The sequence below is a fragment of the Salvelinus sp. IW2-2015 genome, linkage group LG1 (assembly GCF_002910315.2).
Source record: "Salvelinus sp. IW2-2015 linkage group LG1, ASM291031v2, whole genome shotgun sequence".
NCBI lineage: Eukaryota > Metazoa > Chordata > Actinopteri > Salmoniformes > Salmonidae > Salvelinus > Salvelinus sp. IW2-2015.
Window position 1 is genome coordinate 37,180,398 of NC_036838.1, and position 13,634 is coordinate 37,194,031.

Below are 13,634 nucleotides of genomic sequence, written 5' to 3' on the forward strand. Positions count from 1 at the left end.
TAAAGAGGTGTAGTCAGGATATTTTTTTCTTGCATATTTAATTAAAGTGCATCACATTTTGGACGTTAAACTTAAATTAATTGTCACATAGGATAGCAAACGAATGCTGGAATAATAGCCCAGCCTATGAATTAACCTTGCGCTTGCTTACAGCGAACTGGCGGGGAAGTTTGAATGGATGAGAGCTTCTCTGGTGTTATGTGATCACATTGGCTGGTGGTAAAAATGCAATAAATGTAAATCCTCTGTTCTCCCCGCGCGCAATATGTTACAATGAAATGTATTCCGTTAGAATGCCCAATGTTAGAATGTTTCAAATCAAATGTATGAATTAAGTTAGAACGTTTTCTTATCAGTCTTATTTCCATAAACATTGTGATTGGATGAAAGCAGGGAGGGTTATCGAATCAGGATCAAAACCACTGCTCTCCTCGAGCTCATTAATGATAGAATGTTCAAATTTGAAGATTGCCAAAAGGCCAGTCTCATTGGCAATGACAAGGAGTGGCAAGGAATGGAATGTTAGCTAAATAGAATGGTACCCAGGCTACCCCTTTTATCCCGTCTCACCCTTTCTTCACGGTCATGCGCAATCAGAAGGAAGTACTGTTAGAGGGGGCAATCGCAATCTCTCGCGCTTCCGGGGGAGTTCCAGTCATTCCAAGGCATCTTTCTCCTCGTTTATTTCAAGCTATCAGTCCAGCTAAGTTTAATAAACAGATACCTCGGGAAGAAGTCCGGCGTGAGAAGAACGTTTGGTGGTTTTCTTCGCTACCTTACAGGGCCAAGCAAGGACGAGACAGTGAATGGAAAATGGAGTGTGTAAGTAGTTTACACCGCGAGCAACGTTCAAGCTGACACATTAGTTAGCTACAGCTAGCAAGATCAACTTCGTTATCTGTGGTTGTGTTTCGTAACTAGTCAGCGTACCAAGCTCATTAGTAGTGGCTAGCTAACGTTAATTTGTTGTAGTCACATTTCAGTCAGTAACGTTCACTTCTTAGCGCCAACTAGTTTACATCATGGATACTTAACATACCAAATTGGTGGCCATCGTTGGCTATTGACATTGTCAAGCCATACTAGTTATGTCAGCGTTCAGAAGTTTTATCTTATTCTACTTCGCTAGGTGAACTAACGTTGGGTAACTGTTGTGTTAGTTAACGCTACATTGACAGCAGGAACTGAACTGTCTAGTAACGTTATCCTAACTAGTGTTTATTTTATTTCATCTTTATTTAACCAGGTAACGTTAGGCTAGTCGAGAACAAGTTCTCATTTAGTGTGATCCAACTAAGCCTGTTGTTTGTTAACGCGTTACCTTTCTGTCCAAAGGTTCTTATATCTAAATGCGACAAGGACAGTTAGGCAATGACTCCCACGTGTTTGTTACATATTGGGTTAGGAATAGCAAACCAACATGATTGAACCACTTTCAGACAGCAGTATGTAAGCTAGTTCATATTCCTGATATAAGGCTGTCGATGATTAGCCAAGACTAACACATTGGTGGTAAAATAAAAAGCACTGGGTTCTTGTAGCGGAAACATAAGTGATTTCATTTCCTTGGCATTTCGCAGCAATTACACTTAACAAAAATATAAACGCAACCTGCAACAATTGCAAAGATTTTACGGAGATATAGTTCGAAAGGAAATCAGTCAATTGAAGTAAATTCATTTGCCCCTGATCTATGGATTAAACATGACTGGGAATACAGATATGCATCTGTTCAGAGATGCCCACTAAAAGGTAGGGGCGTGGATCAGAAAACCAGTCAGTATCTGGTGTGACCACCATTTGCCTCAGGCTGTTGATTGTGGCTTGTGTAAAGTTGTCCCAGTCATCTTCAATGGCTGTGCTAAGTTCCTGGATATTGGCGGGAAATGGAACACGCTGTCGTACATGTCAATCCATAGCATCCCAAACATGCTCAATGGGTGACATGTCTGGTGAGTATGCAGACCATGGAAGAACTGGGTCGTTTTCAGCTTCCTGGAATTGTGATGATGGTGGTGGATGAGTGGCACGACAATGGGCCTCAGGATCTCAAGATGGTATATCTATGCATTCAAATTGTCATAGATAAAATGCTATTGTATTCATTGTCCGTAGCTTATGCATGGACATACCATAACCCCACCGCCACCATGGGGGACTCTGTTCACAACATTGACATCAGCAAACCACTGTCCGGGTGGCTGGTCTCAGATGGTCCCGTAGCTGAAGAAGCCGAATGTGGAGGTCCTGAGCTGGCGTGGTTAAACATGGTCTATACGGTTGTGAGGCTGTTTGGACGTACTGCCAAATTCTCTAAAACAACGTTGGAGGCAGCCAATGGTAGAGAAATGAACATTAAATTCTTTGGCAACTGCTCTGGTAGACATTCCTGCAGTCAAATGCCAATTGCACGCTCCCTCAACTTGAGACATCTGTGGCATTGTGTTGTGACAAAATTACATTTTAGTGGCCTTTTATTGTCCCCCAACACAAGGTGCACCTGTGTAATGATGCTGTTTAATCAGTTTCTTGATATGCCACACCTGTCAGGTGGATGGATTATTTTGGCTCACTAACAGAGTTGTAAATACATTTGTGCACAAAATGAGAGAAATAAGCTTTTTGTGCATATGGAATATTTCTGGGATCTTTTATTTCAGCTTATGAAACATGGGACTGGCACTTTACATCTTGCATTTATATTTTTGTTAAGTGTAGTTAAAATGAATCAATGAACCTATACTCTGACCCTCTTTCAGATTCCACTTTCTGTTGATGATGTGGATTGTAAAAAGGAGCCACTTCTAGAAGGTAAAGAACCATATTTTACTTTTAATGCATAGCCTAGCTATTTATCCTTTCATTGCTGTCTGTAGCTATCCTTTAGGATAAATAGCTAGGGTATGCATGATGGAKCAATCTTAATCCTATGCATGGTGAGAAATTGTTAAATGGATAATCCACCCTAGAAATGAAGTGTGACATGCAATGTCATAAAGTTCCCGTCAATGGAGATTGTTTGTTATCCCCTATCACATTTCATAACGCCTTTAAAACAATTACCTGCACATACTCCAGATCGCCAAATCGGTTAAAAGATGGTATGGGCATATCTATCCGTCGATTAGCATTACAAAGTAGATATTTGCTGACAAATAAACAGTGGAGCAAATGATTCAGCTCATTTATTCCTTCAAGTACCATCGCGCAATGTGTTTTTCCTCCTCCCAGCTCGTCCTCTAGTCTTGAAAACTCTACCCTAGGCAACACAGTGGCTATGGTCTGGTTTCAATGATGGACTCTTTTGGCATAGAGGAACTATGTCTATTGTCATGTTTTCAAGACTACTTGTCTTCTAGCCTGGTTGCCTTCTCTGTTCAGCTATTACATTCCACTCTTGTCATTTGCCAAAGATACTGCCTTTTCGGCAGTTTTCAAAAATTAACATTAATAATCTCGATGAGGTCAGAGGATTTGATCCTGATTTCAAAACCCCTCGCAGCTATCATCCAATCAATGTTTATGCAAATTAGTCTAATAGGAAAACGTTTTAACTTAATTCATACATTTGATTGGAAACATTCTAACTAGTGATCACAAGGATTCCTAAATCATTGCTAAGAATAATGAAAATGACTGCAGTTTCTACTGGTCATTGTTTTCAGGCTGGTTGTATTGGTGCTAGCTAGGTACCCCAGAAGTTGCGGTCGAACAAATTATGCTTTATTACCAACGCGGTATTGTAAACACATCGTTCGTGGCCGGTGTTTGCTTATTTGCAGACTTTTTCTGTACAGCTTTGACAGTGCTACTGTATCTTTTTTGAAACAAAGACCCAAACGGTGTTCCATAATATGTATGTCGTGAAGCTAATAGCAGTGACGCTATTACTGTGTAACTCTGGTAGGGCAACATCTGAAAAATAGCACACTTGGTAGTGTGTACCAGTGCTCGACCAGTCGGTGAAAGCCAACATCACCCACGACAGAGAACTGTTAATTATCAAGGGCAATGAATTCCATAATCTTGGCATTATTAATCGATTTCGCCTATTGAGTTGTCTACCTGAAATGTTCTTACTCTTTCAAATGACTGCTCGACTTGTTGACTGCTCGATCCACACAGCAGACATTGGGCTAGGTTTGGAATGCTGTGTTGCACGTGTAGCGCAAAATTTTACGTGGCGTCATTACGTCATGTACCTACGTTGTGAACTTTCATGTACCTTAATAACAAACTTAATAACAAACGTATGCCATCTGTATATACAAATACAATTGTTAAATTACGAGCCTAGAAGCGTGCCATATACCACGCTTCTGTCTATTTTAGCTGGTCAGTATTTGTAGGTAATCCCATCTAACGCAGCTTTTAATTATTTTTTTGTGTAGTAAAACTGCATAAGTGTTGCTCTCCACTTTCTGGAGGACCCAGTTTTGAAATCAGTGGAATTTGAGTATGATAGCTAAGGGGATGGAGAAAACACCTGTCTGTGCATTACATCTTCAAACTAAGGGAAACCATGGCATCCGACAGGAGACGCGTCCATCCACGAATGATGTATATTGGTAAGATAGTCTAGCTAGCTACATTTTCAGATATTACACATTTCTAATTTTGACAGTGGTTTCATATCAAGTTAGTGTACTGTTAGCTAGCTAACGTTACGTTTAGGATCTTATTATTCGTATCTCAAACCCGTTTGCTTAGCTAGCTATAGCCTAATGTTAGCTATCTAACGTTGAACCTGTTTTTTTAGCTGCCTGCAGGGTAGTAACGTCATGAGTTGGGATTATAGTTCATTGGCATCCGACAGGAGACGAGTCCATCCATGAATGATAGTCTAGCTAGCTACATTTTCAGATATTACACATTTCTAATTTTGACAAAGCGTAATTACATTGTTGCCAGCAGCAGTTAGTCACCAACACTCTGGATAACATAAAAACTGGTCAGTGGGGTGTTCTCTCATTTGTCTGGAAGTAGCTAGCCAATGTTAGCCAGTTATCTTGGGTGCTTGACTGCCGTTGTGAGGTCAGAACGCTCGGTTCAACCCTACTCCTCGGCCAGAGCGTCCAGTGTGCGCTCTGAATTTACAAACGGACAATCTGTTAGCACAGTTGCAGTCACCAAGGTCTGGATAACATAACAGCCTAACCAGCTCTGCTAGGGCGAGTAATGTTCAGTGAACTGTTCTCTGATTTGTTTCTGGAAGTAGCTAGAAAGTTAGCTTGGGTGCTTGACTGCTGCTTTTTAGTACAGCATGCTTGGATCAACCCTTAAAGAGATTCTTCTTCAGTGGGCTTTATCGGCGGTTGGCATGCAACGTTATGGTGCATTACCGCCAGCTGGAGTGTGGGCCAGAGACAGGAAGAAACTATATAGACTATATCTAATGACATTCTACTCAATATACTATTTTTAAACTAATTTCCTGTATCCCCTTCTCCCTCATACTAGATCTCAGCCTCTCTCTTTCCCTCTGATACTGCCCACACTGTAGCAATACATGCTCCACAGTCTCGGTTTCCTGGCAGTAATCACACTTTCCTGTTGGATGCTTTTCTATCACGTTTAAGGACTTATTCAACTGGCAGTGTTCCACCATTAATCTTGTAAATATAGCCTCTTCTGTTCCTTCCTGCTGTCCTTTCCTCTGTACTTGAAATAAATGCCTGCCCTTAGTATCTCTATCCCCCTTAAAGAGATGGGTGGGGCTAAACCTTAAGGGGGTGTGAACGTTGCTGAATGGGTGTAGGACAAAGAACGTCTCTCCAATAGTAGTACCAAAATATTAAAAGGAAATTCTCAAAATTGAGTTTACAAGTTTATCAACTTTAAAATCAGAATTACCTTCCAATTGTTCCTCAACTGTAGTGTATGCTGTACCATTTTGTAGCTCTGAGTCTCTACTGTTATCCAATGTAAAAAAACACAATTTCAAATTTTCCTACATAAGACCGATTTGAGCCGGTCTGTCACATTTTGGCTCCATTCATTGTTCCCTCTATCCTTACCAGTCTCCCAGTCCCTGCCTCTGAAAAGCATCCCCATAGCATTATGCTTCCACCACCATGCTTCACGGTAGGGATGGTGTTAGATGGGTGATGAGCTGTGACAGTTTTTTTCCCAGACATAGCGCTTTGCATTCAGGCTAAAGAGTTACATTTGTCATCAGACCACGGAATATTTTGCCTTATGCTCAGTCATCCATGTGCCTTTAATGCAAACTCCAGGCGTGCTGTCGTGCCTTTTTTTCAGGAGTGGCTTCCGTCTGGCAACTTTCCCATAAAGCCCAGATTGGTGAAGTGCTGTAGAGACTGTTGAGGGTCTGTAGTGACACCTCTAGCACTGAGATGCAGTGCCTTAGATAGCGGTGCCACTCGGGAGCCCCTGTATGTTGACATGCACTGTCAACTGTGGGACCTTAAATAGACAGTGTTTATTTCTGAATGATGTTCCAAACAATTAAATTGGCCACAGGTGGATTTTTTTTTTTTTCTTAATGTAAATTACATATTTCTGTATTTCATTTTCAATAAATTTGTAAAAATGTCTACACATGTTTTCACTTTGTCATTATGGGGTATTGTGTGTAGATTGGGGTGAGAAGTATTTAGTCAATTTTTATTTAATTTCTGTCTAACACAACAATGTGGCATAAATCAAGGGTTATGAATACTTTCTGAAGGCACTATATATTAGACCTAGCCTACTCCAGTGAATTTAGGCGACCGCTATAGTCCATGAGCCAGCCCCCCCAAATTAACGATGTCTGTTGTTTTTTTTGTTTTTTAAGGTCTATGTCCCGAGAGTTGGAAAATGTCTGAGAGCAGTGCAGCAATGGTAGCTGTCTGTGTTATCACTGTTTTGTTCCTCCCGCCCATTTTTGTATTTATTCTTTTATTTTTTACAATTGTTTATCATAGTGTAAAATCCCAATGTCAGTATACAACATGTTCTTGCTCACGTATAGTTTCAGCAAAGTAGTCAATGGAATGTTCCATTGACCAAATTGGCACACATTCAACAAAGTGGATATTTGTAAAATCCATCATGATTTATGTATTGTAACAGGCCCACAATGTGGTTACTTAAGTCCGATTTGGCTATTTTCACTGCTGAACATGTAGAAGTCGTCCCTTTTCAGGTTTAGAAGTAACTGCTAAATGCTAACTCCCGTTCGTATAAGCTGGTTAGCATAGCTAGCATACAGAAATCGGTGGTCGTAGTCAGTCGTTATTAAATTTAATGCAGTTGATTGGTAACGATGACATGAACATGTGTTAGGGTTGCAAAGGGTCATAAACTTTCTGTTAAACTATGAAAAATGTATGCACTACTGTAACTCGCTCTGGATTAGAGTCTACTAAATGAAAAATGTAATGTGCCAGGGCAACCTCCATCAACATCAGCAAGACAGGAGCTGATCGTGGACTACAGGAAACGGAGGGCCGAGCACACCCACATCAACAGGGCTGTAGTGGAGTAGGTCGAGAGCTTCAAGTTCCTCTGTGTCCACATCCCTAAGGTATCATGGTTCACACAGATAAGATTTGGCATGGGCCCTCAGATCCTCAAATTTCTACAGCTGCACCATTGAGAGCATCTTGATTGGCTTCTCATCGCTTTGTATGGCAACTGCTTGGCATCTGACCGCAAGGCACTACAGAGGGTAGTGTGTATTGCCCAGTATATCACAGGGGCCAAGCTCCCTGCCATCCAGGACCTCTATACGGGGCGGTGTCAGGAAGGCTCTAAAAATGGTCAGACTCCAGCCACCCAAGTCTTGGACTGTTCTCTCTGCTACCGCACAGCAAACGGTACCGATGCACCAAGTCTGGACCCCCCCCCCCCCAAGCCTTAAAACTGCTAAATAGTTAGTCTGGGTAGCTAAACTTGTAGCATCATACCCAAGAATCATGCCAAAGGTGCTTCAACAAAGTACTGAGTAAAGGGTCTGATTACTTATGTGTCAAACAAAGATTAAAATGTATCGTGTTTTTCTTTTTTTAAATAATCTATACAGGCAATTATGATATGTACCCTAGAGGTCAAGGTTCTGTGACTGAAAGCTGTAAATGAAAGCTTTCCAAAGCTATGTGATTAAAGGATATAAGTGTACTCACATTATTTGTCATAGGGTAGAATCTCGTATGGGGAAATCATTTCTGGGATGAGAGCAATACACAGTTACCATTGCTGCACTGCATTTTCCAACTCTAGGGACATAGACCTTCAAGAAAATCAGAGACTTGTCATGAACTACCACCTGTGCTATGCAAGCTAGGGACCCAAAAATTATTTTGTCTGACGCACGTGCCAATGAGTTGAAGTTGAACATCGCCAAATGCGTCAGTTTAATTAAATGTGCAATAAAGTATAGTGCCACGGCCTATTTAATGAAACATTGGCTGTTATAGCATTATGCTATAATGTAGCATCGGGCTACTTTCTGATGGACTACAGCCAAGATTTGAGGTGAGCCTAGGTTTAGAACACGTTTTATGGAAGGAGAAAGTGTATGTGTGTTTGAGATGTGCTGGTAGCTTTGAGCCCTTTTTAGGGTGTGTGTGAATTCGCTAGTTCTCTAATGTACCTTCAGAAAGTTTCCTCAAGTAGCCTGTCTGGACTCCATCACTTAAGAGAGGAGGGACAAATAATATAACTGAAATTAGCACAACATTTAAAAAAATCTAAGCAAATCCTGATGATCAGCTTTATGTGCGAGGAATGACGACAGGTGCCAGTTTTACTTTTCTTTTCTCTCATAATTAGGCCTTTCTAGCCACTTTGAACGACATGATCTTCCATTGACACTGCCTTCTGACGAGAATGACTGCAGCAGGTCGTAACAGTATCGTTTATTGTTCTTAAAATTCAAATTCTATATTGCGCCAAATTTGTGCGCACCCCATGTTCCGTAACGTTGTTATGGAAAATATTGTTTCCAACTACCAATCAGCAACTGCGCCGTAAATCCGGCTGCATATTGAACGTTGAAATTGCTGAAAGGCAGCCTCTCTGGCAAATGACAGGAGTGGAATGTTAGCTAAAAAAGACTGGTACCCAGACTASTCCTCCTTGTACTGTGTGTTTGTGAGAAAGTGTCGTTGCCAAGGCAACACCCACTCACGAGGGACACGTGATCTAAACCAGGGGATCCAAAAACATTTTCATGTGTGTAGCAATGTTAGCTCTACAGCTTGACCAGAGAGAGAGCATTTCCACAACGATTATCACGTTGCCCCCAATTTTATTATAACGACAAAATTAAACCTATGTTCACCAAAAATGTTGTTCTCATATATTAGTTATTCAGGAATGTAAATCATTGGTTTTGAGTGGATTGCTCTTTTTTATGTATTTTTTTTTATATACTTGAGTTTGTAGAAAGTTATGTTGCCTGTGTAGGAAGGAATCCTCAAAGTGTTACATTGTGACAAATTTTGGAATCTATTGAGGCAGCTCTAAAAAAAAAAATATGACAATTGAAATGCATATAATGAATGCACAGTAAATTGAACCCGTTTCCCTCTTGTCCTCATTCTCCTCAGACTCGGATTATAATGTCTACACCCGGTTTATGAAGTCTCATCGGTGCTATGACTTGGTCCCTACCAGCTCCAAGTTGGTGGTGTTCGATACTTCACTGCAGGCAAGACCACATCCTGATTTTAACTCTTTCCTGTCAAATGAATCTAGACCCAAGACGCTGCTTTGTGTTTGTGTATAACTTGGTTGATCGCGCCGTAGGTAAAGAAGGCATTTTTCGCTCTGGTGTCCAATGGGGTGAGAGCAGCACCACTCTGGGACTGTAAGAAGCAGTGTTTTGTAGGTAAGAAAGACAGTCCATTGTCAACTGTTGCCTGGGCTTTTGGGTGTTTATTGTTATTTTTAATAATGCACAATGAGTGGAGTTGACTCTGTTCTCCTGCTGATCTCTCACTGCAGGCATGCTGACCATCACAGACTTCATCAACATCCTCCATCGCTACTACAAGTCTCCTTTGGTAAGGCCTAGCTTTCAGCCTGCCCTCGTCTTCCACTGTTTCTATGCTTGCTTGTTTATAGCATTCCCTATCTCAATTTCACATTTTAATCATATCAGTGGTGTTGGAGGTTGGAAAGGTGCGACAAGTGATTTGCAGCACTTACATCATATCTAATGAACAGTTGACCTTCATGCCTCTCACTACCCTTGCTCTGTTAGTCAGCATTTTCACCTGTTTTAATGTTTCAGGTGCAGATATATGAGCTGGAGGAGCACAAGATAGAGACATGGAGAGGTAAGGGCATTTAGTAACTGTAATAATAAGTGACTGATCATCTACTGGCATAAGGCTAACTAATGCCTATTCTGTTCTCCTTCATCATAGAAGTCTACCTTCAAGACTCCTTCAAGCCCCTAGTCAGCATATCCCCCAATGAAAGGTAGGTCTACTGCCTTGGTGAGGGTTGTCACTGGACAGTTGGTCCAAGTAGCCAGAGCTCGATTCAGTTACTGACTGGCACTAATGTTTGTCTGAAAGAGCCCTGATACGGTCACAAAGGTATTTTAATTTCCTTCCCCGTTTCAGCCTGTATGACGCCGTGTCGTCTCTGCTGAAGAATAAGATCCACAGACTGCCTGTGATCGACCCTCTGACAGGGAACACTCTCTACATCCTCACTCACAAGAGGATCCTCAAGTTCCTCAAGCTCTTTGTGAGTCTCTTTTGTGATCCTCTTTCTCACGCTTTCCCCGTTCGTCTCTCTCACCACGTTTTATCACCCGCTGTTCCTTGACATCTCAAGGTTGCATTCTTGGCAGGAGAGAAGTTAAGACGAGCAGTTCTAGGAGTTGTAGGCCTTGTTAATGAAATCCACACCCCAATGTTTATTGATTGTGGTGAGGTAATATACTGTGTTTAATTTGATTTTTTTTTCAAGCCRCTTACATTAGTGTAACCTTGTGTTATTCCCAGATATCGGAGATGCCGAAACCTGCTTTCTTAGGCCAGACTCTAGAGGAACTGGGCATCGGAACATTCCATAAGATTGCAGTGGTGCGTTCTGACACACCTCTTTACACAGCACTGGGCATCTTCGTGGAGCAGAGAGTGTCTGCCCTGCCTGTCGTCGATGACAATGGTGAGTAAGGGGGGAGAGTTTGTTGAATGAAGGGTTAAATATGACTTCTGACCCTGATATGGTATGTAGTACTCATGTGCTCATGTCTTTCTCTCTCAACACACAGGACGAGTGGTGGACATTTACTCCAAATTTGATGTCATTGTAAGTACTGGACAGCTGTGCTACCAATGAGCCGTATTTAAACAGTATAGTCACTGATCAGCAGAAAATATAGTTGTTTTAGCTCATTGTGGGTGTTTGAGAGACAGGCGAAGAGTACTGAAAACAAGCAGCATTTTGAGATAGTGATAATAATGTCCCACACAGAAACCTAGCGCAGAGAAGACGTACAACAACCTGATGTGACTGTGACCAAAGCCCTGCAGCACCGCTCTCAGTATTTTGAGGGAGTGCTCACCTGCAACACACACGACACACTGGAGTCCATCATCAACAGACTGTAGAGGCAGAGGTGAGAGAGACGGAGACGCCTGTGTATAACATTCTATTACTGTTTGGGTCCACAATTTAAACAGTTTCTTGGGAGTTTGTCAAGGTCAATACAAGTAGTACACACAATCATAATGTAATATATACACCGGTGCTGAGATCTAACCTTGCCATTACTAAGTCAACATCACCTTACTTGAAGGTGGAACAACTGCTAAAGCCTTTAGTTTGTGTAACATATGGTTTGTCTCCTCAGGTGCACAGGCTGGTGGTGGTTGATGAGCAGGAGGTGGTGAAGGTATCGTCTCTCTCTCAGACATCCTCCAGCACTGGTGCTCACTAATGGAGACGGAGACAAGGGTAAACACAAACCTGCGCTATGCACTGACCTTGATGAATCAAATGAAAACAATGTGAATGTCATTACGTTTCAACTCACTCCCTGGGAAGCAATGTCTTACAATTGTTTTGTGGTTTTAAAGGAATGAAATAATTTTCAAGGTGAAATAAAGTGATTTATCTGGTGTTTGTATTTCAGGAACTGCTTGAGGGAGTGATGAAGGGAAGCCTCCTCCAAAAAGATGAGGATAATAGAGAGGAGGATCCTGAGGAGAGGAAGAAATAGGAGTGATGTGGGAGAGGGAAAGATAGAATCTGTCAACATAACCCCTCCTGTACAAATGTACGTCTTGAACACGAGGATCTCTTTCTGCACAAAAATGTGAATCCACTTGACCTTCTCAATTCAGCAATATAGACACATACAGTACCAAGGGACACTTTAAACCAAGCCAAAACCAAACAAGAAGTGGCCAATGGAGTGTGGCTGTATGTCCATTGTCCACTCTGAGCGGCCCAACACAACCTAGTGTCCCTCTATTGGTGCAGGTGATGGACCGATACAGTGCAGAAATGATGTCTAGTTATGTGAAGGGGATCAGTTATCCACTTCTCAGACAGATCCATTCCCTACCCGTTATCTCCCATTTGGTCTGTAGACACTGGAGAGAGGAGTCGGTAACTTTCCACCCTGCCCTTACTGAGCAGCATTCCTTTTCCCCCATCATCCTTATAGGGCTGGAGTCTATAAAGCACAACAAGCCAATCATGGATCAAAAGATCATGTATGTCACAGTGGAACTATATATATTAGTACTGGAAGCTACCACAGCAACTCTGCTGTTTTGGTTACAGTAGGTGAAGTCTGGAATGTCCGAGTTGGCACTGCTGTAGATGTAATTATTTTATTTCTAATATCGATGCACAACCACTGATTTATGTTATCACGAGTTGTTTCTGATTTGCTGTTTGGCATAGCATACATTTCACAATGTTTTCTTATTGCCTCTTCAGTTTGTAAAGTGTTATGGTTTTGCTCAGTGTGTCCTTGTTTGATTTGACACCACCATTGTCTGACCCAGAAGACTGGAGACATTTTTATGGCAGTAACACAGTCTGTGTTTTTAGGGTTTGCTTAGCGGTGTTCCTCAAAATCCTTCTAGCCTAGATGAGATTATTTTGCCTTGAAGTTTTACTCAAGATCTTTTTAGAAGGTTTTCAACAACATGCAGTGAGTGTGTGGATTGATCATGATGGATTCAGTCACTGTTGCTTGTGAAACATTGCAATTTGCAATTGTCTTCTGATTGGATGTATCTGAGTGCTTCTGAGATATTCATCCTGATTGTGTTGCGGGTAATTCGGTGAAGCAGTTGACATTTTGGACAGTCTTTTTTGCTGTGACTTTATTCCATTTTCTTTTATTACCTTATAGGATTCCATTTTAGCCTTTTATTACGACCCGTGCTTTCCTTTTCACGTTCCCAGAGGGCAAACCATGTATGAAAGGGACTTTCTTGGGCCATTGACTCAGTACATTTTCAAAATGGACTTTTGCTCACTGGTTTTAAGGTATGAATAAGATGTGTACAAGTATGTAAATGATTTTTCTTCCTAATGTGAATTGTAATTTAATGCATGAGCAATAAATAATGTTTTTCTGCAGTTTCCTGTAATTGGTTTTATATATGTGTTTTGGTGAGGCAACTGGGCTGTAGGTTAGCTGGAAG

The 13,634-nt window shown here is 41.4% G+C and overlaps 1 protein-coding gene across 1 annotated transcript; it reads left to right on the forward strand.

The window, feature by feature from the left end:
- The first annotated feature begins 524 nt into the window (after nucleotides 1-524).
- Nucleotides 525-13,569, forward strand: LOC112067743 (5'-AMP-activated protein kinase subunit gamma-1). The gene is given in 16 exon segments (XM_023991681.2): nucleotides 525-822; nucleotides 2,760-2,811; nucleotides 9,558-9,658; nucleotides 9,757-9,838; nucleotides 9,955-10,013; nucleotides 10,244-10,289; nucleotides 10,380-10,434; nucleotides 10,581-10,707; nucleotides 10,968-11,133; nucleotides 11,240-11,277; nucleotides 11,443-11,473; nucleotides 11,476-11,574; nucleotides 11,577-11,587; nucleotides 11,822-11,858; nucleotides 11,861-11,925; nucleotides 12,104-13,569. Coding segments are annotated over 16 exon segments (1,293 nt in total). The 5' UTR covers nucleotides 525-585; the 3' UTR covers nucleotides 12,191-13,569.
- Nucleotides 13,570-13,634: the final 65 nt, after the last annotated feature.